The 22312-nt window shown below is 48.5% G+C and overlaps 5 protein-coding genes across 7 annotated transcripts; 3 read left to right on the top strand and 2 right to left on the bottom strand.

Moving 5' to 3' along the window:
* The first annotated feature begins 3184 nt into the window (after window positions 1-3184).
* On the top strand, window positions 3185-4142 carry LOC308461800 (histone H1.3-like). The gene has a single exon (XM_080978968.1). The coding sequence runs from the start codon at window positions 3238-3240 to the stop codon at window positions 3931-3933; it is 696 nt and encodes a 231-aa protein (XP_080835094.1). The 5' UTR covers window positions 3185-3237; the 3' UTR covers window positions 3934-4142.
* Window positions 4143-4991: 849 nt separating this feature from the next.
* LOC308461083 (histone H3.2) lies at window positions 4992-6415 on the bottom strand. Of its 3 annotated transcripts, none has more exons than XM_080977693.1 (2): window positions 6238-6415; window positions 4992-6035 (listed from the first exon to the last, which is right to left on the bottom strand). In XM_080977693.1, exon 2 carries the CDS (start codon window positions 5522-5524, stop codon window positions 5114-5116), a length of 411 nt encoding a protein of 136 aa, XP_080833819.1. In that variant the 5' UTR covers window positions 5525-6035; window positions 6238-6415; the 3' UTR covers window positions 4992-5113. The 3 variants fall into 3 exon arrangements, with proteins under 3 accessions (XP_080833819.1, XP_080833820.1, XP_080833821.1); XM_080977694.1 differs by having other exon boundaries at window positions 4992-5781; XM_080977695.1 differs by lacking the exon at window positions 6238-6415 and adding an exon at window positions 6192-6222 and having other exon boundaries at window positions 4992-5781.
* Window positions 6416-6441: 26 nt separating this feature from the next.
* Window positions 6442-6971, top strand: LOC308461084 (histone H4). Its single transcript, XM_080977696.1, has one exon. The coding sequence runs from the start codon at window positions 6562-6564 to the stop codon at window positions 6871-6873; it is 312 nt and encodes a 103-aa protein (XP_080833822.1). The 5' UTR covers window positions 6442-6561; the 3' UTR covers window positions 6874-6971.
* A 5430-nt stretch (window positions 6972-12401) lies between these two features.
* LOC308461744 (histone H3.2) lies at window positions 12402-15381 on the top strand. Its single transcript, XM_080978865.1, has one exon. It carries the CDS (start codon window positions 14963-14965, stop codon window positions 15371-15373), a length of 411 nt encoding a protein of 136 aa, XP_080834991.1. The 5' UTR covers window positions 12402-14962; the 3' UTR covers window positions 15374-15381.
* Window positions 15382-16311: 930 nt separating this feature from the next.
* LOC308461743 (histone H1.3-like) lies at window positions 16312-17079 on the bottom strand. The gene has a single exon (XM_080978864.1). It carries the CDS (start codon window positions 17009-17011, stop codon window positions 16316-16318), a length of 696 nt encoding a protein of 231 aa, XP_080834990.1. The 5' UTR covers window positions 17012-17079; the 3' UTR covers window positions 16312-16315.
* Window positions 17080-22312: the final 5233 nt, after the last annotated feature.

The raw sequence follows: 22312 nt of genomic DNA, 5'->3' as shown, positions 1-22312 counted from the left end.
GTATTTCCCACATTTAATCCCTTTAAGTGAGGACCAGGGCCATGTGGCATGTCATTGTGCCACGAGAGAGACAGCCCCATCATGGCATCTGCTGCTGGGGCCTCCAAAGGATATTGGACTACAACTCCCATCATCCCTGAGTGTTGACTGCTGGCTGTGGCTAATGGGAATTGTAGTCCAACATCAACTGGTGAGCCACAGGTTCCCCATTCCTGTATTTCAAGTACTGTAACACCTCAGGTCCTAGGCTTGCATGGCTCCTAGAGCAAGTTAGTGGCTTTGCAAGGAAAGGTGAGCGTGTGGTGTGGTTTTGATAGAAATATAGATAGATGGTAGATAGATAGATAGATAGATAGATAGATAGATAGATAGATAGATTAAAAAGAGATCGCTTCGGCGAGATTTCTGTGTCCCTGCATAGCACAGGTGCTAAAGTTGCAATGCATTCATGTTTATCTACAACAACTCTGCAAAGGTACGTGAGGCTAAGAGGGAGACATTCCCTCACTGCCACCATTTCAAAAGAGTAGAACTCAGGAATTTCATATTCTTCACATCCTGGCTGTGATATCACACCCTGGTTTCAGCTATACCAGCTGCTGCTATGTTTATTATAAAAAAGGTAAAGGGACCCCTGACTGTTAGGTCCAGTCACGAACGACTCTGGGGTTGCGGTGCTCATCTCACTTTACTGGGATGAGGGAGTCTGCGTACAGCTTCCGGGTCATGTGGCCAGCATGACTAAGCCACTTCTGGCGAACCAGAACAGCACACGGAGATGCCATTTACCTTCCCGCCGGAGTGGTACTTATTTATCTACTTGCACTGGCGTGCTTTCAAACTGCTAGGTTGGCAGGGGCTGGGACCGAGCAACAGGAGTTCACCCCAACCCCGTCATGTGGATTCGAACCGCTGACCTTCTGATCAGCAAGCCCTAGGCTCTGTGGTTTAGACCACAGCGCCACCCACATCCCTATGTTTATTATACAAGTGGGCAATTTTAAAATCTGGGAGAATGGAAATAAAACTAAGCTGAACTCCCATTTCCCCAAAGCATGCAAGTTTTCTCTCATAAATAAATTTTCTTGAGACTTAAGCTCTCCAAGAAGCTCCCTTGATGTGAGTTATGTACATTTGTTGCATGCACAGGTTAAACAAGGTGTGATCCTGTGTAGTTTTGTAATGCTTCCTTTTGCTTGGTTTTTTATTGTTGCTATGGCTTTTTAAAAAAGCATTCCTTCAGAGGAGGCAAAGGACTGCTTTTTTTAAATAAAAAAACCGTTTTATTTGAAATGGAATGCAAATGCATTAATTTCACTCGTTAGAAAATTATATGAGGACCATGAAAGGGGATTAAGGCATTACCACAAGTAACAAAACATAGAAATGCCACTAGGCTGCATTGCACCCATCCTATGTCTTCAGTCTAAAACAGGGGTAGACAACATGGAGTCTTCCAATATGCTGCTGGACTACAATTCCCATCCTCCTTGGTTGGCCATTGACCATGCTGGCTGTGGCTGATGGGAACGGGAATCCAAAAACATCTGGCGAGAACTGTGCCCTATGAGACTGTAAGGGCAAGAGATGTATTGCAAAGCACACTGGAAGAATGGCAGATGCAACTGATAGACTATATGGAATTGGCTGAGATGACCGGCAGAATCCGAGACCTGGGAGAAGAGAGGATGGAGGAGGATTGGAAGAAATTCAAGATTTATCTACAAAAATATTGTAATTTGATTGAATGTTAAGCAGGATGCTAGATTATAAATAATTGAGCACCACTAAATTAGATGATTCAGGATGATAAGTGAGAATGAGAAAACATAAACTTTTTTGAGAATTATTAGACTATAAATAAATAGATGGGATATAAATGTAAACAAGATGATAAATTGCTGGTAAAAATTTATAACGATGAAAGTGGGAGCGGGAGATGTGAGGGAGTCCAAAGAAGATGTGAAATTATGTTATAACATATGTTATTTTGTTTATTATATCTATTTGTATTGTAAACTCTAATAAATATTTATAAAAAAAAAAAGAGATGTATTGCAAAGAGATGTATGGAGCATGCCAAAATTGCCAATTTGCAGAAGGATTTAATGATATTAAATAAAATTGGCTTAATAACAGAAGTTTCAGGTATTGTTTATCTGTATTCTGATTTCTGGATTTTTTAAAAAGCAGTAGCATAATCCTGCAGTTCTGAATAAATATTATGCTCTTCATTCATTTACCATTCATCCATGGGCAGAGGCACTGGCCTCTTTATAGCCATTTAGTGCCTTCTATGTTCCATATACTTCAGCATATTATATATGCTATCCCCTTTCAAATATAAAATAAACAGCAAACAATGTGAGGATGTGGGAAGGGGGGAAGTTGAAAGCGAAAACAACTTTTAATAAAAACATTTCTCATGTTCCAGTGCTAGACAATAGAAACCAACCAAATCAATAGTGTCTTAAGGGGAACTAATGGGTCACCTTAAAAATGTTGTGGGTTCCTTAGAGGACCAGGCCTTAAGCATCACAATAAAGAAAAGAAAAGGGGAAAGGACAATTATGTTTTAGAAATTTTCTATGCCCTAAAACCGAGGGCCTTTCTGTGCGAGGCAACTTCTCTCTGGGCCCAAAGTGAATGAATGAATGTGTTACTTGGCCCAACTCGAAGCGCTTTTGCGCAACAACGGCCGCTCCGGAGACGCCGGGTCCCCCACCAGCGGGGCGCAGACCCCCCCGAGATTGGCCCGGCGCGTTTCTCGGGCCCCCGATCGCCGCGAGAAGTTTTTAATTTAGCCGAAAAAGGCCCAGATTTCCCGGCGCCAGGCGCGCCGAGCGGGACTTGGCCGCGCTTCTGCCTGGTTTTCCCCGGCGCGCCGCCTCCCCAGGCTGCGAGGCGGCCGGGCTCGGAGAGAGAGGCTCCCGCGGGTCCGTCTCGCCCGGGGCCCGGCGCGCTGCGAGGCGGCGAAGCGGCGATTTGGGCCGTTTTGTGGCACTCAAGAAACACAAAGTTGCAGCGGGCACAGGAGCCATGTCTGGCTGCGGAGGAGAGCGCGGGGTCTGCGAGCGCACCAATCAGCGCGCAGCTCCGCCCCTATAAATAGCAGGCAGCTCCGGGGCCGCACTTCAGACTTTACTTTTCGGTTCCGAGAGGTTCTAGCCCGCCGCCTCCTCCTCCTCCTCCTCCAGCATCAGCCCCAGCGGAAAGCCGTCGCGAGCAGAGGCGACCATGTCGGAGACTGCACCCGAAGCGCCCGTGGCCGCGGCGCCGGCCGCCAAGGCGCCGGCCAAGAAAGCCAAGAAGCCGGCGGGAGCCGCCAAGGCGCCGCGCAAGGCGTCGGGCCCCAGCGTGACGGAGCTGCTGACCAAGGCGGTGGCCGCGTCCAAGGAGCGCAACGGGGTGTCCCTGGCGGCGCTCAAGAAGGCGCTGGCGGCCGCCGGCTACGACGTGGACAAGAACAACAGCCGCATCAAGCTGGGCCTCAAGAGCCTCGTCAGCAAAGGCACCTTGGTGCAGACCAAAGGCACGGGCGCCTCGGGCTCCTTCAAGCTCAACAAGAAGCAGCTGCACGACACGGCCAGGGACAAGGCGGCGGCGGCGGCCGCGGGGGCCAAGAAGAAGCCGGCCGCCGGGCGCACCAAGAAGGCGGCGCCCAAAAAGCCCGCCTCCGGCTCGGCCAAGAAGCCCAAGAAGCCGGCCGCCAAGAAGAGCCCCAAGAAGGCGGCCGCGGCCAAGAAGCCGGCGGCGGGCGCCAAGAAAGCGGCGGCCAAGAGCCCCAAGAAGGCCAAGGCCGCCAAGCCCAAGAAGGCGGCGCCCAAGAGCCCCGCTAAAGCCAAGGCTGTCAAGGCCAAGGCCAAAGCCAAGCCCAAGACGCCCAAGGCCCGAGTGGCCAAGCCCAAGAAGGCGGCGCCCAAGAAGAAGTGAAGAGGCCACGCCACGCCACGCCCGCCCGCCAGCAGCCCTCGCCATCCCAAAGGCTCTTTTAAGAGCCACCCACTTTCTCACACGGAAAGAGCTGACTTGCGCTGCTCCAGCGTCACCAGTGGTTTTCCCTTCTTGGAAGTTTGGAAAGTCAAATCAGACCCCCACCCGCCCGCTTTTTAATAAAAATAAAGGGACGCACTTGCACCCTAGTTTGCGCCTGCACTTCGGAGTAGCTATGCACAGGGTTAGAGGTTCGGTTCGCCTCTTTATCGATATGGTTTGGGGTACTTGGTTTTACAGGGCTGTACCAGGCATCACAAGCATCACGGAGGTTTCCCTTACTTGGGAGTTTGGAAAGTCACACCTCGCCCTCACGTCTGCTTTTTAATAATCAAAAATAAAAGGGACGCTGCAATCCCTGCCTGCACTTACACAGCATAGTCGACGCCAGCAGCTCGCCGCACGTTAAGCCATCGGGCTTCAGGAGTATCAATTTTGCCCCGCGACCTTGGGTGCATGGCCCTGGCACCGAAATTGGTGTGTGCCCAGGGAGTTGCCACCTATGTCTGGCACCCTAACAAAGGGCACCGACATGGGTTCCGGGACTGGCCTTTGGACAGTCTGCCCGCACCCGGACCGCTGTTTAATAGGAACGCACTCACTGACACTACCATTGACAGCGCTGGCACTTCTGACAGCTATGCACAGCTTCGTGGCTGTGGTTACTTGCGTGTGAAAGGCAGTGGCTTGTTTGAGCGGGATTACTGCAGCGCCATCAACTAAGCATGCATTTTTTGAAAAAAATATCGATTCTTAAGACACGGAGGACCTCTGTCTTGTTACGACCAAATGCCCACCTAAGCCATCCTCCTCCTTTAAGAGTGGCCAAATGCGAGGGACATCCGAGTGCAACAAAGCTTGGTGTACGAGTTCCAGGGGTGTAGACAGTTTTCCGCTCAGTGTTTCCCACTCCTTCCAAAAAAGCTATTATGGAAGGGGGGGCGGTGCGGCGAGTCTCCGTGATATATGTTGGGAGAAACTTATGGAGTCGTGCAACTTTACTTGGGTTCATAGAAACGGAAGCGAATTCCAGCTCTTCCGGAGGAGAACGTGGTGGCTCTCAAAAGAGCCTTTGGGGTAATGAGGGGGTGCGGTGGGCTAAGAGGTAGCAGGTGCTGCCTCACGCTCTTTCCCCGCGGATACGCCTGGCGAGCTGGATGTCTTTGGGCATGATGGTCACCCGCTTGGCGTGGATGGCGCACAGGTTCGTGTCTTCGAACAGACCCACCAGGTAAGCCTCGCTCGCCTCCTGCAGAGCCATCACCGCAGAGCTCTGGAAACGAAGGTCCGTCTTGAAGTCCTGCGCGATCTCGCGCACCAGACGCTGGAAGGGCAGCTTGCGGATCAGAAGCTCCGTAGACTTCTGGTAGCGACGGATCTCGCGCAGCGCCACCGTGCCCGGGCGGTAGCGGTGAGGCTTCTTCACGCCCCCGGTGGCCGGAGCGCTTTTACGCGCAGCCTTCGTGGCCAGCTGCTTGCGCGGCGCTTTGCCACCGGTAGATTTACGGGCGGTCTGCTTGGTCCGAGCCATTTTCTCGCCAGCAGCAAATAAACGGGGCAAAGCAATACAGGTCTAAGACTGAAATGAAGGAGCAAACAGATCGGAATCGCGGATATTTATAGCAACCCCCTCTTGACCTGATTGGTTGAAACAGCCATGATACATATTTTTCAAGTTCCCGGGCTACACCATGATTGGACAAAAGCTGCTCCTCTTCCATTCGTCAGAGCTTTTTCGTCATTCATTCTCATTGGAGCTAATGATACTTCCTTTCCATGATCCCGTTTCTGTAGCGAAAAAGCATCAGAAGATTGAGCGGCGCTGAGCTTTCTGTAACTTGTAACACTTAGGGAACAGGCCGTGAGATCCACATTATGTATCTTTTAAAGCGAGCCTTCCTCGGAGTGCTGTGGTGGTGAATATTAATTAAAGAGGGGCTCTGTGTGGCTTCTCCTAGTTAGGAAAGAACGATTAAGGAACATTCGAGCATTTTGGCATCCGTGTGTCTCGATCGGCGTCGGATGTTACACTGAAGTGAGCGCTGGGAAAAGAAAGCAGTTAATACTAGAACGGCATTTTAATAAATCATTTCCTCGACTCGGCTATTATTTAAAGCGGGCGATTAAAGTGGTACCAACCGATTTCTTGCCTCGCCACTTCAGTCTCGCTATTACTCCTGGGGCTGATACCCACTTACTGGGTGGTACGTAAAAAATTGCCCCTTAAAAGCAAAATGCACAAACCTGAATAGAACAATTTCCCTGTATGAATTGCATATAATTTCGCCTGCTAAGTATCTTTTACTGAGGCTCCAAGCATACACAAATAACGTGAAATAAGAGAAAAATCTGATTGGTCAGATTCAAACACTCGCTGCTTGATTGGTGAAGAAGCCGAGCTACTATGACGAACGCGCTGACGGAAAAGGGGCGTGGTGAAATCAGAATACGCCCCCTTTGTGCGGGTTTCACTCAGGTCGGGCTCAGTGCTATATATACCCGTGCCGTTGTTCCCGCAGCTTCATTCCTTTTTTCTTCGTCTGAGAGGCAGAGACTCGCTCAGCAGAGATGTCTGGTCGCGGAAAGGGTGGCAAAGGCCTTGGAAAGGGAGGCGCCAAGCGGCACCGCAAAGTGCTTCGCGATAACATCCAGGGCATCACCAAGCCTGCTATCCGTCGCTTGGCTCGCCGCGGAGGCGTGAAGCGTATTTCTGGCTTGATCTACGAAGAGACCAGAGGCGTACTCAAAGTCTTTCTGGAGAACGTGATTCGCGATGCTGTGACTTACACCGAGCACGCCAAGAGGAAGACCGTGACTGCCATGGACGTCGTCTACGCTCTGAAGCGCCAGGGTCGTACTCTGTACGGTTTTGGTGGCTAAGCTTTTCAAAACCCTTCATATACTTAAGAACCCAAAAGGCCCTTATAAGGGCCACCCACGCTTTCATAAAAATAGCTGCGCTCGCTTGTATCTTAAAAGCAACGTTGTGATAAAATGAATGTATTGCGATTTTTCGGTAGCAATGTAGCCTTGTCCTTCTAGAGTGAGGTTGCCAAAGGAAACATGATTACGGTTTAGGAACTTGGGCTGGTTTCCAGCTTTGGATATTTTCTTGTCACATTTGCGCTACTTTTGTAGCAACCGACTGAGGTTTCCTCTTTAAAACTAAATACGTAGTGGGAGCTTGTGAGCTTACTATTTTCTGGGTTAATTAAATAAAATCCCCACCCCCGGTTTCCCGCCTAGCTTTGTTTAATTTTAAGCCCCATGTAGAACGTTAATAAAGGAGTAATGCTGGTCGCCATTTCCTTTCTCAAGGCTTTTGTGGCAGATCTCGCAGCTGTTTTCCCCCAGACCTACGCGTCTTCAAATAGGTTTTCCGTTTTCATCTAAAAAAGCTCTGTATCCTGCCTCGTGTGTTTCTTAACATAACACCCCTTTTAACGCCTGATTTAATCGTCGGTCTAGCTATACTGCAAATTGGGGAGTGGGAGGCGCGTTTATCCATGAACAAAGAAACCAGAAATGGCATAGAAAAAACGCGGGATTTCTAGTAGCTATCCAATTGCAAAGCAACGCGGGGGTTTTAGATTGGTTCAACCCAAACGCGTCACAAATCACGAGACTTCATTCTTATCTCCTTTTGCCTCGCCTTCCGTGCTGACTACGCAGGTGCAAAGCGTCGCTTTGTATGCTGAACGGAGCATATTAGAAAGTACGGTAATTGAGCTGGCCCCTTAACTCTGAAAAAAAATATTTAAAAATGTTGGGGGGAAATGATGTACCGGTGGCTTGTTGGTGTCTTAGGACAGGTGAGCGGTTGCTGAGCAATACCTTTTCAGGAGTACCAGTTATTGAAATCAGACAGACAAAGCTGTTGAGTTCATCAGAACTCTATCAAGAACCAGCAGTTAACACAGTTTCGTCATGCACACACATAGAACCTATTAAAGTTAAAGAGCAAAAGTAAAGAGAAATACAAGTAAAGTGTATACTGTATTGATTTTAGCTGGTTACACCAGGTATATAAATATATTCCAGTTTGTGTAGTGCTAATTAGCGGTTTGGCTTGAGCAGCAATTAAAAATAGTATCAGAACCTTGCCTGTTTACTTTCACTGCAGATTCTTAGAGATAGGAGAAACAAAATGGACAAAGTACATACTAGGACACTTTTTTGGTGATGCTAAAAATTGTCATGATTCCAAAATACATCTTGTTATGTACTGAGTTGAATAGGATCCAAAATGCAGCAGTCTGATTGGTCCTAGAACAATAGGATTCAGAATGCAGCAGTCTGATTGGTCCTAGAACAATCGGATCCAGAATGCAGCAGTCTGATTGGTCCACAGGAGCCACCCAATCCAGCTCCAGGTGGAAGTGAATCCGCAACCTGATAGGCCTACAGGAGACTCCCAGAATTAGCCAATCATGTGGGGCCCATTGTGTAAATAATGTATATAAAACAGACATTCTGGGGGCACTTCCATTCCTCCTCACCACGAGCTAAATAAAGAGCATTAAATCTACTCTTGACTCTGAGTATATTTCACTGGCAACAAGGATGGGATCCCGCCGAGCTGACTGCCACACACAGCACTGCACCACCGCCACCTGCTGCACCGCTGCCTCGCACCTTGTATCCAGGCTGTCGCACCATTGCCTTGCACCGTGTATCCAGGCTTCAGCTCCAGGCCCCAAGGAACTCAGAATGGCAACCGACAGCAGCTTCTCGCCATTCAACCCTGCATCAGGAGACTGGGAAGCGTATGCCTCCCGTTTCACCTTCCTCCTAGAAGCCAAAGGGGTCACCAACAAAGAAGACGCCAAGAAGAGGGCAATATTCTTCAGTGTCTGTGGAGAGGAGACGTTTGAAATCGCCCGGGCTCTCCTTGCGCCTGAAGACGTCGCTACTGTTCCTTACAAAACAATAATGGAACGGCTGAAGGGGCACTTCTCACCACAGCCCTCAGTAGTGGCTTGTCGAAATGCCTTCTATGCAAAGCGGCAAGCCCCTGGGGAAACCATAACTGAGTTTGTGACCTCCCTCCGCCAAGCTGCCCGGTTCTGCAACTTCTCAGAGTTGGAGAACATGCTTCGTGACCGCCTTGTCGGTGGCCTGAAGGATGAGAAGCTGCAACGACGCCTCTACGCCAAGAAGGACCTAACGTTCCAGGTCGCTCTGGAGGAGGCCCTGGCAACTGAAGCTGCCAAGAGGTCGATGCAAGAGGCAGGGCCGAGCCTGCCGCCCCAGCCAAGGGTCCACCACAAAAACCTCACCAACGACTCAGGATCCGTCAGGGAGGGGGTGCACCAAGTACAGCGGTACACTCAAGCAGCACACAGACCACAGCTGCCTTAATGAGAATGCACTGATTCACCGCCCTGGGAAGGCGATGGGCCACGCGAACGCCCTCAGCAGGCTACCACTACCAGAAACAGGCCCCGACCCAGCGCTCGCGCAAGAGGTTATTAGCCTGGAGTTGCTTCCCAACCACCCCATTCAGGCACAAGAAGTTGCGCACCATTCCAAGAAAGATAAGATCATCTCCTGGGTCCAGGACTGGGTGTGGAGGGGATGGCCCAGCAGCAGCCCCAGGTCTGAATTCGTGGGCTACACAACCCATAAACATGAACTGTCAGCCCACAAGGGGTGCCTGTTATGGGAAGCAGGATCGTTGTTCCCCATCCCCTCCGCAAAAGGGTCCTGACAGCCCTACATGAGATACGCCCAGGGGTTGTGAGAATGAAGGCCCTCTCCCGGAGTTATGTGTGGTGGCCAGGGATTGACAGAGTGATAGAGGCCTGGGTCAAACACTGCCAGGACTGCCAAGAATCCCGCCCAGATCCCCCAAGGGCCCCAGTCCAGTCCTGGGAGTCTGCCCGAGCACCATGGTTATGCCTGCACGTGGACTTCGCTGGCCCCTTTCAGAGGAAAACATTCTTCATAGTGGTGGACTCCTACACCAAATGGCTGGAAGTTGTACTGGTACCGTCCACTTCGACGTCCACAGCCATCTGGGTACTACGCAGACTGTTTGCAACCCACGGGCTCCCTGACACTCATCTTGGACAATGGAACTGCATTTACGTCAGGAGAATTCCAGACCTTCACAGCACTGAACGCCGTCCGCCACATCCGCTTGGTGCCATTCCACCCTGCCACCAATGGCCAAGCAGAGCGCATGGCGCAGGCCACCAAGGACACCCTCCACCGCATGACGTAAGGGGATTGGGAGTACCGCCTGGCCACATTCCTTCTAGCACAGCACAGGACCCCCACCTCAACAACTGGCCAGAGCCCCGCAGAACTATTAATGGGCTGGCGCCTCGCAACCAGACTGGACTGCCTTCACCCCAACAGAGCTCAGGATGAGGTAGTGGTGGGGGAAGGCAGGAACCCCCAGACCTTTGTGGCCCAGGACCCAGTGTACGCAAAGAATTTTGGGGCAGGCCCAGCATGGGTACCCACCACAGTTACCAGGGTCACTGGCCCCATGTCTTCCGAGGTCCTAATGGAGGGGGGGGGGCAATGCTGGCGCCGCCACTGTGACCAGCTATGGTGACGATTCCAGGGAGAAAACCAGGAGGAGGACAGGTCAGAGGAGTCCCAGGGGAACAGTGGGGCAGTGAGGCCCGTAGAGCAGGAGGGGCCAACAGGGGAGGCAGAATCAGTAAATACAGAAAGGACCCATGAGGCCGAAAGGACACTTGAACCAGAGCCACGACTGAGCGAGCCGGTTGCGGCAGACCAAACGGCCCCATCGCAGCCAACATCCTTGGAACACAGCCAAAACCCGAACCCCTGACCAGGGAACATCCCAGGCCGCAACGCACACGTAGGTGGCTGGCATACCTTGAGGACTATGAATGCAACCTCCCAGGCAGGACTGGAACTTAGAGGGGAGGGGTGTTATGCACTGAGTACTGAGTTGAATAGGATCCAAAAGGCAGCAGTCTGATTGGTCCTAGAACAATAGGATCCAGAATGCAGCAGTCTAATCGGTCCACAGGGACCACCCAATCCAGCTCCAGGTGGAAGTGAATCTGCAACCTGATTGGCCTACAGGAGAATCCTAGAATTAGCCAATCACATGGGGCCCATTGTGTAAATAATCTATATAAACCTCTATGAGGTGAATAAAGAGCATGAAATCCACTCTTGACTCTGAGTATATTTCACATCTAATGGATGTTGGTGGGGGCAAATGGAAGTTGATTAGATGTGTTTGTTGTTATTACATCAACAAGCTCTGTTCAGGCACCCAGAATAATGTCAGGGAGCATCAAATGTGTAGAGGAAGCTCCTGCCGCATCCCACCAGTAAGCGCCCCCCCCCCCCCCGCTTCCTGAGGATAAAAGGGGAGAGCAATCCATGCTTGCCACTTTCAGTTCCTGGTAGGAAAGGTGGGGTAGACAAGGGAATAAAAATAAGAATCAGTGGTGACAGGGGCTGATGGAACACAACCATTTATTTGGGGTGGGGGTCGGGGGTAGGGAACGGGTTCCTCATCCCTGCCCTACACAGTTTATATGCCTGTGAAAATCTTACTGAATACATGAGGAGGGCAGTTCACAAAATATAAAAGGGCAAGTCTGCCCCTCACACTGCAGCAATTGGAGAGCATGTCCCAGCTGTGGTTCCTAGCCCATCAGCCCCAGCTGATGAAGTGACTCAACTGCAGCGGCAAAATGTTGGCTTAAACAGCTAAGCACACAGCAGAGTTGTAAATGACTTGTGCCACTGAGATGGTGAGGGAGGAGTGTGCATTTGGTTAATGTATTACTCATGCTCTAAAGCAGTGAGCAGCACATTTTGCTGTCAGAGGACCGCACTCATTTGTGGGCAGCCCACTGGGAGCCACATGCAAGGGATGGGGTGGGGCAGGATTAAAAAGTGGGTGGAGCAATAGGGCGGCTGACCTTCTAGGCTACCTTCTAGCCATGCAAATGTGAGAAGTTCCTACACATGCACACACACTTACATGGCTCTCCCTCCATGCAAGCAAGTTGTATCCATTCCAAATTTGCAATCTATTCCACAAAGAGGGGGGGGGGGACAGGCCTAGTGACCAATGTGGCCTGGGAGAGTCCCTAGGATTGGTTGGAAACCTGAAGGCTTGCATTTGACCCCATGCCAGAGTAGGGGATTATCAACTACACATTTTAATGAAGAATTTCATGGATTTTAATACATTGTGTATTGCCTTATCAAATCATAGAGTTGTAAGGAATGCTTTAGTCCAACCCCCTGCAATGCAGGAATATGCAGCTGTCTCTTATGGGGGTAGAACCTGCAACCTTGACATTATCAGCACCACACTCTTAGCATTGAGATGGTACTGCACCCCCCACATATGTTGGCTGTGCTGAAATACTAGGAACTTTATTATTATTATTTTATAAGATATTTATTAAGATTTTCAAAATATTACAAAATAGAAAAAGAAAAAAAAAGAAAAATACAAAATAAAAATAGTTAAAAACAATTCAGTCTTTCAATCACTTATCTTTCATTTGCTTGTTTCCCGGACCTCCTCATACCTCCCTTTTTTGTATTCCAGTTCAGTTTGTTGGTTCAGCAAATCCTTACCCTCTTTATTTGTCCTAATCTTTGGTCTTAAAATAGTAACGTTAGATTTTTACCTCTTAACAACCCATTTTTCATATTCCCTTAAAGCATTACAGCTGGAAACCACTTAATTTCTATCCAACATCGTTCTAACATTCATTGATTTTACAATATTTCTGTAGATAATCTTTGAACTTCTTCCACCGACTCTTCTCCCTGGTCTCGGATTCTGCCAGTCATTTCTGCCAGTTCCATATAGTCCATCAACTTCATCTGCCATTCTTCCAGAGTGGGTAGATCTTGTGTCTTCCAATACTTTGCAATGAGTATTCTTGCTGCTGTTATGGCATACATAAAAAAAGTTCTATCCTTCTTTGGCACCAATTGACCGACTATGCCCAGGAGAAAGGCCTCTGGTTTTTTCAAGAAGGTATATTTAAATACTTTTTTCAGTTCATTGTATATCATTTCCCAGAAAGCCTTAATCCTTGGGCATGTCCACCAAAGGTGAAAGAATGTACCTTCAGTTTCTTTACATTTCCAACATTTGTTATCAGGCAAATGATAAATTTTTGCAAGCTTGACTGGGGTCATGTACCACCTGTATATCATTTTCATAATATTCTCTCTTAAGGCATTACATGCGGTAAACTTCATACCTGTGGTCCATAACTGTTCCCAGTCAGCCATCATTATGTTGTGTCCGACATCTTGTGCCCATTTAATCATAGCAGATTTCACCATTTCATCCTGAGTATTCCATTTCAACAGCAAGTTATACATCTTTGACAAAATCTTAGTTTTGGGTTCTAATAGTTCTGTTTCTAATTTTGATTTTTCCACCTGGAAACCAATTTTCTTATCCAACTTATATGCCTCCATTATCTGATAATAATGAAGCCAATCTCGCACTTTGTTTTTTAATTTCTCAAAACTCTGCAATTTCAGTCTATCTCCGTCTTGTTCCAAAATTTCCCAATATTTCGGCCATTTGGCCTCCATATTGAGCTTTTTCAGAGCTTTTGCTTCCATCGGTGACAACCACCTTGGAGTTTTATTTTCCAATAAGTCCTTGTATCTTATCCAGACATTAAACAATGCTTTCCTAACGATGTGATTTTTAAATGCTTTATGTGCTTTGACCTTATCATACCACAGATATGCATGCCATCCAAATACATTGTTGAACCCTTCTAGATCCAAAATGTCAGTGTTTTCAAGAAGCAGCCATTCTTTCAACCAGCAAAAAGCTGCTGATTCATAGTAAAGTTTAAAGTCTGGCAGGGCAAATCCACCTCGTTCCTTTGCATCTGTTAATATTTTAAATTTTATTCTAGGCTTCTTGCCCTGCCAGACAAATTTAGAAATATCTCTCTGCCACCTCTTGAAACAGTCCATTTTGTCCACAATTTGCAGTGTTTGAAACAAAAACAACATTCTAGGCAATACATTCATTTTTACCACAGCAATACGGCCCAGCAGTGAAAGCTTCAAATTTGACCAAATTTCTAAATCTTTTTTCACTTCAGCCCAGCATTTTTCATAGTTGTCTTTAAATAAATTCCCATTTTTTGCTGTCATGTTAATGAAATACTAGGAACTTTAGACTCCTCTCCAAATTTTTCAATTCCTCCTCTTTACTACAAAATTTTGTTACTACAGTGCATGATCTTGTTTTCCCCTCTTCCATCTCCATCTTTGGTGTTCCTTCTCTTAAAACATGGGCCACTTTTTTCTGCTGAAAGGTGAGATAAAAATCATTTTTTGGGGGGGGAATATACTCTTGTCAGTTTGATATGAATTACCTCGACGATATAATAGGGATTAAATGTGGCACTGACAAGTCCTATAATTAGGGAGCAATCCTAGCTCCACTTAACAAGGGAGTAATTTCCAAGGAGCTAGTTCTGGGCCCCCCCCCCCCCCCTTCTGAGTGTTCTTAGGTTATGCAGCTCTAATAAAATGAATGCTAAGGTTATTCATGTTGAATAACAAGGGAGAATCCGCACCGGAGGGAATTCCTCCTTGTGCTATGATTCCTCAGCACAACACAGGAGCCGTGCGCGTTCTTTCCGTGTGTGTCTGTGAATCGTTGCGGGATGTGACTGGGCATGACATGTTTACTGCTAGAAAGCTGGAGGCGGCCTGGAGGTTCCTCAGTCCGGAGAACAAAGACTGGGCGTGCGAGAAGGAGGATGAACCAATCGGAAAGCTTTGCCATCACTGGTCCAACCAGGACAGAGCCCGGGATATTCAAACTTTTTCAACGGCTGCGTTGCAGACCTCAGCCAATCGGACCACGAGGATTCGGCTATAAATATCCGCCAGCCGAGCCGCTGCCTTCATTGTTTCGAAGTACTGCAGAGAGGTTAATTTTGTTGCTGACTTCCTTGGAGAGATGGCCAGGACCAAGCAGACCGCCCGCAAATCTACCGGCGGCAAAGCGCCGCGCAAGCAGCTGGCCACGAAGGCTGCGCGTAAAAGCGCTCCGGCCACCGGGGGCGTGAAGAAGCCTCACCGCTACCGCCCGGGCACGGTGGCGCTGCGCGAGATCCGTCGCTACCAGAAGTCTACGGAGCTTCTGATCCGCAAGCTGCCCTTCCAGCGTCTGGTGCGCGAGATCGCGCAGGACTTCAAGACGGACCTTCGTTTCCAGAGCTCTGCGGTGATGGCTCTGCAGGAGGCGAGCGAGGCTTACCTGGTGGGTCTGTTCGAAGACACGAACCTGTGCGCCATCCACGCCAAGCGGGTGACCATCATGCCCAAAGACATCCAGCTCGCCAGGCGCATCCGCGGGGAAAGAGCTTAAAAAACTACAGAATTTCATTTCGGCAAACTCGTAACAACCCAAAGGCTCTTTTAAGAGCCACCCACTCCTTCATTTAAAGAGCTGGTCGCTGCTTAAGCATTTTATCAGGAAAAAATCTCATCTATGTTAATACTGTCCAAAATACATAACCGGCTATCCCTGGTATGGCTTCTACTGCATTTGTATCTTTGTATATTTGAGGAAGGACATAAAGTGAAAAGATTGGGGGGGGAATGGGCACTGGTGGGTGCATGGCGGATAGGGTTTAGCAGAGTATGGCAAAGGAGACCTCACTACCCTATTCTCGTGAATTTATACGGACTCAAAAGCACTGACAAGGGTGGCAGCAGCTCCTTCAGGCTGGAGATGCGGGGGATTTAAAGGATTGACTAGTGGTGACTGGCGCTAGCGCGTACTGGAATTTCAGCGGTCATTCTTGTGGGCGGAGTAAGGGAGGGATATACCTAGCGGGAAATCGTGTGTCTACACCCCTGGAACTCGTACACCAAACTTTGTTTCACTAGAGTCCCCCTCGCGAAACTGTTGGCCACTCTTAAGTCTGAACCAGCGATGGCTTTTATTAAAATGCCCTCAATTCACGCTTAGCTGACAACACAGGAGTAATCACGCTCAAGCAAACTACCGTACACTACTGCCCTGTAAAACAAAGTACCCCAAACCATACTGCTAAAGAGGCGAACCACTCAACCCTGTGCGTACCTGCACCAAAGTGCTAGCGCAGAGTAGGGTGTAAATGCGCACAGGGATTGCAGCGTCCCTTTATTTTTATTAAAAAGCGGGCGAGAGGGGTGTGTGAGTTTCAAAGTACGGGGAGAACCTCTGGTGCGCAAATCAGCTCTTTCCGTGTGAGAAAGTGGGTGGCTCTTAAAAGAGCCTTTGGGATGGCGAGGGCTGCTGGCGGGCGGGCGTGGCGTGGCCTCTTCACTTCTTCTTGGGCGCCGCCTTCTTGGGCTTGGCCACTCGGGCCTTGGGCGTCTTGGGCTTGGCTTTGGCCTTGGCCTTGACAGCCTTGGCTTTAGCGGGGCTCTTGGGCGCCGCCTTCTTGGGCTTGGCGGCCTTGGCCTTCTTGGGGCTCTTGGCCGCCGCTTTCTTGGCGCCCGCCGCCGGCTTCTTGGCCGCGGCCGCCTTCTTGGGGCTCTTCTTGGCGGCCGGCTTCTTGGGCTTCTTGGCCGAGCCGGAGGCGGGCTTTTTGGGCGCCGCCTTCTTAGTGCGCCCGGCGGCCGGCTTCTTCTTGGCCCCCGCGGCCGCCGCCGCCGCCTTGTCCCTGGCCGTGTCGTGCAGCTGCTTCTTGTTGAGCTTGAAGGAGCCCGAGGCGCCCGTGCCTTTGGTCTGCACCAAGGTGCCTTTGCTGACGAGGCTCTTGAGGCCCAGCTTGATGCGGCTGTTGTTCTTGTCCACGTCGTAGCCGGCGGCCGCCAGCGCCTTCTTGAGCGCCGCCAGGGACACCCCGTTGCGCTCCTTGGACGCGGCCACCGCCTTGGTCAGCAGCTCCGTCACGCTGGGGCCCGACGCCTTGCGCGGCGCCTTGGCGGCTCCCGCCGGCTTCTTGGCTTTCTTGGCCGGCGCCTTGGCGGCCGGCGCCGCGGCCACGGGCGCTTCGGGTGCAGTCTCCGACATGGTCGCCTCTGCTCGCGACGGCTTTCCGCTGGGGCTGATGCTGGAGGAGGAGGAGGAGGCGGCGGCGGGCTAGAACCTCTCGGAACCGAAAAGTAAAGTCTGAAGTGCGGCCCCGGAGCTGCCTGCTATTTATAGGGGCGGAGCTGCGCGCTGATTGGTGCGCTCGCAGACCCCGCGCTCTCCTCCGCAGCCAGACATGGCTCCTGTGGCCGCTGCAACTTTGTGTTTCTTGAGTGCCACAAAACGGCCCAAATCGCCGCTTCGCCGCCTCGCAGCGCGCCGGGCCCCGGGCGAGACGGACCCGCGGGAGCCTCTCTCTCCGAGCCCGGCCGCCTCGCAGCCTGGGGAGGCGGCGCGCCGGGGAAAACCAGGCAGAAGCGCGGCCAAGTCCCGCTCGGCGCGCCTGGCGCCGGGAAATCTGGGCCTTTTTCGGCTAAATTAAAAACTTCTCGCGGCCATCGGGGGCCCGAGAAACGCGCCGGACCAATCTCGGGGGGGTCTGCGCCCCGCTGGTGGGGGACCCGGCGTCTCCGGAGCGGCCGTTGTTGCGCAAAAGCGCTTCGAGTTGGGCCAAGTAACACATTCATTCATTCACTTTGGGCCCAGAGAGAAGTTGCCTCGCACAGAAAGGCCCTCAGTTTTAGGGCGTAGAAAAATTATTTCTTTCTTTATTTTAAATTATCTCACTCCTTTTCATGGCCTGACAATATATATTGATCCTAACATATAGTTCTGAAACCACCCATGGCATTTTATGGCGCTAGCATTCTCCCTGCCACACTAATGGATGCTGGAGGTTTTTAAGTGTCTAAGGACTGGCTCACCGTCTGGAAAGTATCCTATGCTTTCTTTTCACTCCATTCTGTAGAGTTTCATTTGTATATGATGTGGTTGCAATGAGACAGCCTGATTTCTGGCCCAGGTACCTAATTGGGAAATTGCAATAGCAATTTATTAAATGCAAATAGAGCATATCTTGATCAAAGGGCACTGGAGGAGGAAGGGAGTGTGGATTTCACAAAACTCAGTTGCTAGAATACAAACAATCCTCTTGAAATCAGAGTATAACAATGGCAGAACAATCTGAAATGGCTGGAAGGAGTCAGTTTCAGTTCTCCCCTTATCGCTTTATGAATTTATAAAGTTGCCATCATATTTTAAGTAGCTCACTGGGCGCGACCTGACTTGATGCTGAATAAACGTATACAGGACTGCACTGGTGATCGATGCTCGTACATTTTCGCCATCTCAAAGTTCTCCTCTGTGGCACCAGCTTTCAAATTCATATAAAGCAAAGGATGTGATGCCCCAGCAGCCCACTGGTCAGTTTTCAGTGGAGCACTAGGTATCAATCAGCTGCTGTTTGCTGTGATTTCTGCCAATGAGTGGACCAGGGCTTGATTTTGCAAGAAGTGTCTACATATAAATCAACCCAGGGACTTTTCATTGATATCACTCAAGACTGTTAGGTCACACTTTCTGTCTGGATATGACACATTCTGATGCCAGATGCAAGTATCCTGAGCTGCTCAGTTTGTGTGTTTGTTGTTGTTGTTGTTGTTTTAGGCTGCACACACACAGAACATTTAATGCACATGGCTCCCTGCAAAGAATCTGGGAACTGTAGTTTGTTTAGGGTGTTTGGAGCTGTAGCCCTGTGAGGGTGAACCACAGTTCCCACAATTCTTTGGGTGAAGCCATGAGTGCCAGATGAAGCGATTCCACCACATATGAAGTAGTGTTCCATTAGAACCACAGCCTCTCCTTTTCTGATTTTAGACAAACAGAGTGGAGTCCAATGCCATCTCAATAGCCTTTTTAGAGTGGCTTCTTGTATACTGTATTTGCGGATATGGTCTTTAATGGGGCTCTGGACAGCAACATTTCCCAGTCATGTTCCTCTATCCAACTACCTCAGTTGCTCTCCCAAACTAGTCTCAGTCCATGGGATGAGCCACATTCTACGTATATTGAGTAGAAATTTGTATATATTTGAAGCTTGGCCACTTCAACTGGAGACTGCATGTGAACAAAAGGTTTTTTTTAAAAGTCGAGGAACGGAGCCCTTCTCCTTTATGGAGTAGGACTTGGACAAATGAACATACTTGAGTTGGAGTCTGTTATAGGGAGACATGTTTTATTTTATCCTTAAGCAAATTTTCTGCAATGGGTCAACTTTCGGGCAAAATCTCTTTTCATTTTATGGATTCCCCTTTTTCTGCACAATAGAAACTGGTGATACTTATCATCAAAGCAAAGGCCAGTTGATCCAAAATAGGAGTTAAAGGTGATGGCAGATGAGCTAAGTGCAACTGCCATTCACACCGTATTCAGAAGTTCTGCTGTAGAAGCAGATTACTTATTTTGCTAATGTGAGCCCATGATGTTTTCAGGAAAGATAAGGCATTAAAATTGGGTTGTGAGGATTCCAAGTTACATTTTGACTGATAGATTTAAAGCTGAGTTATTAATCACATGCGACGCGGGTGGCGCTGTGGGTAAAACCTCAGTGCCTAGGGCTTGCCGATCGCATGGTCGGCGGTTCGAATCCCCGTGGCGGGGTGAGCTCCCGTCTTTCGGTCCCAGCTCCTGCCCACCCAGCAGTTCGAAAGCACCCCTAAGTGCAAGTAGATAAATAGGTACCGCTTTATAGCGCAAAGGTAAATGGCGTTTCCGTGTGCTGCGCTGGTGCTGGCTCGCCAGAGCAGCTTCGAGCAGCTTCGTCACGCTGGCCACATGACCTGGAAGTGTCTCCGGACAGCGCTGGCCCCCGGCCTCTTGAGTGAGATGGGCACACAACCCTAGAGTCGGACACGACTGGCCCGTACGGGCAGGGGTACCTTATTAATCGCATGTGTCAACAAGTTTAACTGCAAAACCTCATAATGCAGCTTAAGATTTGGGGCACCAAGAGCTCCCTTAGTTCTCAGTCAATACAGGGTTAGACAGTTCATCCTGCTTCTTTTACCTCCTGAAATAAAAATATTAATAATCAAATGTTGCCATCCATCCAACTGAGGATGAGGGATACGTATGGGCAGTTTCAGAAAGAAAAATAGAAATTTAGGAAGCATTCACATCTTCAGTGCTGCAATTTAAATTTAAATTTAAATTTAAACCAACTTAAATTTAAATGCTTCCAAGAGCAGAGCTCTTCTGTGCTCTTTTTATGGAGATTTCTTTGACAGAGTACCTTCCTTTGGTATAATTACATCAAGATACCTAAATATTCCATATAACAATTTGGAATGGTATCTTTGAGTCCCCTCCAAGCAGGCAGTTTTGTATTTGTGGGGTGGGATTCTGTGGCAGAAGGCATTCAGGCTAGACCTTTAAATCCTTTTAAGCACCCCTTTTTTACATATCTAAAAATTTAGTCAAGTACAGTGGTACCTTGGTTCTCAAACACCTTGGTACTCAAATGCTTGGTTCCCAAATGCTGAAAACCCAGAAGTAAGTGTTTCGGTTTTCGGATGTTTTTCAGGTGAACATCCGATGCAGTTGTCAGCTATTGTTTCCGGGGTGCTTGCACCAATCAGAAGCTGCACCTTGGTTTTCGAACATTTTGGAAGTCAAACGGACTTCCAGAATGGATCAGGTTTGACGCTTATGTCTTTGCTATTTATTTTGAGTTTTTGTTTTTGAGGCTTTTTCAGTTAATTTGTCTTTGTGACTGTGTGGAACCCAGTTCAACTACTGATTGATTGTGTGACTGTGGAAATGGATAAAAGATCCAAACAATGATTATCTTCAGTGCAGGTAAGATTTTTTTTTTAAAAAAAATTATCATCTACAATACTGTCATTCATTTTATAGTACAGTACATTGATTATTGCTTTCATTTTATGGATCAATGGTCTCATTAGACAGTAAAATTCATGTTAAATTCCTGTTTTAGGGGTTGTTTTTAAAAGTCTGGAATGGATTGAGCTGTTTTGCATTACTTTCTATGGGAAAGTGTGTCTTGGTTTTGGAACGCTTTGGTTTTGGAAAGGACTTCCGGAACGGATTCACTTTGAGAACCAAGGTACCACTGTACAGCTATGTTGCCATAGAAACAACTAGCAAGTGATACCTCCAGAAGGAGGTGATAGCAGGGCTTCCCCACCATGTCATTCTAGGGACAGGAGGGTAGGAGAGCAATAGGTCATGTGAAAAGTCTTTAAGATAATGCAAGGCTATCTTTAAAAAAGCAAGAACCAAAAAACCATTTTCTTGGCTGTGTACTGGAGCTTGATTATCTCACTAGGCTCTTGTGAGGAAAGAGAAATTAATATGTAGCTGATGAATTATATCCACCTGGGCAAGTGGTAACACTTCTTGGTCAAGCATGACAGGGCATCCAATTTTTGCTGACTCCCCCCACCGCCCTGCGGTCCCTCTTTTTCCATATCCCATCCCAAATTACTCTGGAATATTCTCCAACTCTCAGGATCAGCTCTTCCAGGTCAGCATGGCTCTACAGTGGACACCACACACACAACACAAATACATACAGTGGTACCTCGGGTTACATACGCTTCAGGTTACAGACTCCGCTAACCCAGAAATAGTGCTTCAGGTTAAGAACTTTGCTTCAGGATGAGAACAGAAATCGTGCTCCGGCGGCGCGGCAGCAGCAGGAGGCCCTATTAGCTAAAGTGGTGCTTCAGGTTAAGAACAGTTTCAGGTTAAGAATGGACCTCCGGAATGAATTAAGTACTTAACCCGAGGTACCACTGTTCCTGAAATGTTAAGAACCTTTATAACAAAGGGGCTATGACATAAGACATTCAACGAACTACAGTTTCAAAAGAACACACAATATCTAGTTTGTTTTTTTAAAAAAGGGGTGTTTCATGAAATTGGGATCACCAACATACAGCCCAGCAAGAGTATATCGCATCCTGGTCACTGTCTCTTCGAGCTCTTGCTGTCGGGACGGAGATACAGGACGATGAAGACAAGAACGAGTCGTCTTAAGAACAGCTTCTTCTCCAGAGCGATCTCGGCCCTGAATGGGAAGCCCGGACTTTGAAAGTCATCTAATCTCCCTTGCTGTATTATACTGTATTGTTTAATTAGTGTTTTTATGGAGCAGTCAAGTAATTTCATTGTCCCCGAAGGGGGCAATGACAATAAAATTATTATTAATTATTATTATTATTATTATTATTATTATTATTATTATTATAATATTGATGCTAGTTAGTTAATCAAAACACACATCAAGCCGTCTGTGTTCCAGTTTTAAGAACATAAGATCATAGCTGTCAACGTTTTCCTTTTTTAAGGGAAATTCCCTTATTCCGAATAGGATTC

The sequence above is a fragment of the Podarcis pityusensis genome (genome assembly GCF_964106645.2).
Source record: "Podarcis pityusensis genome assembly, chromosome: 13".
Lineage (NCBI taxonomy): Eukaryota > Metazoa > Chordata > Lepidosauria > Squamata > Lacertidae > Podarcis > Podarcis pityusensis.
This window is presented reverse-complemented; position numbering and strand designations above follow the sequence as displayed.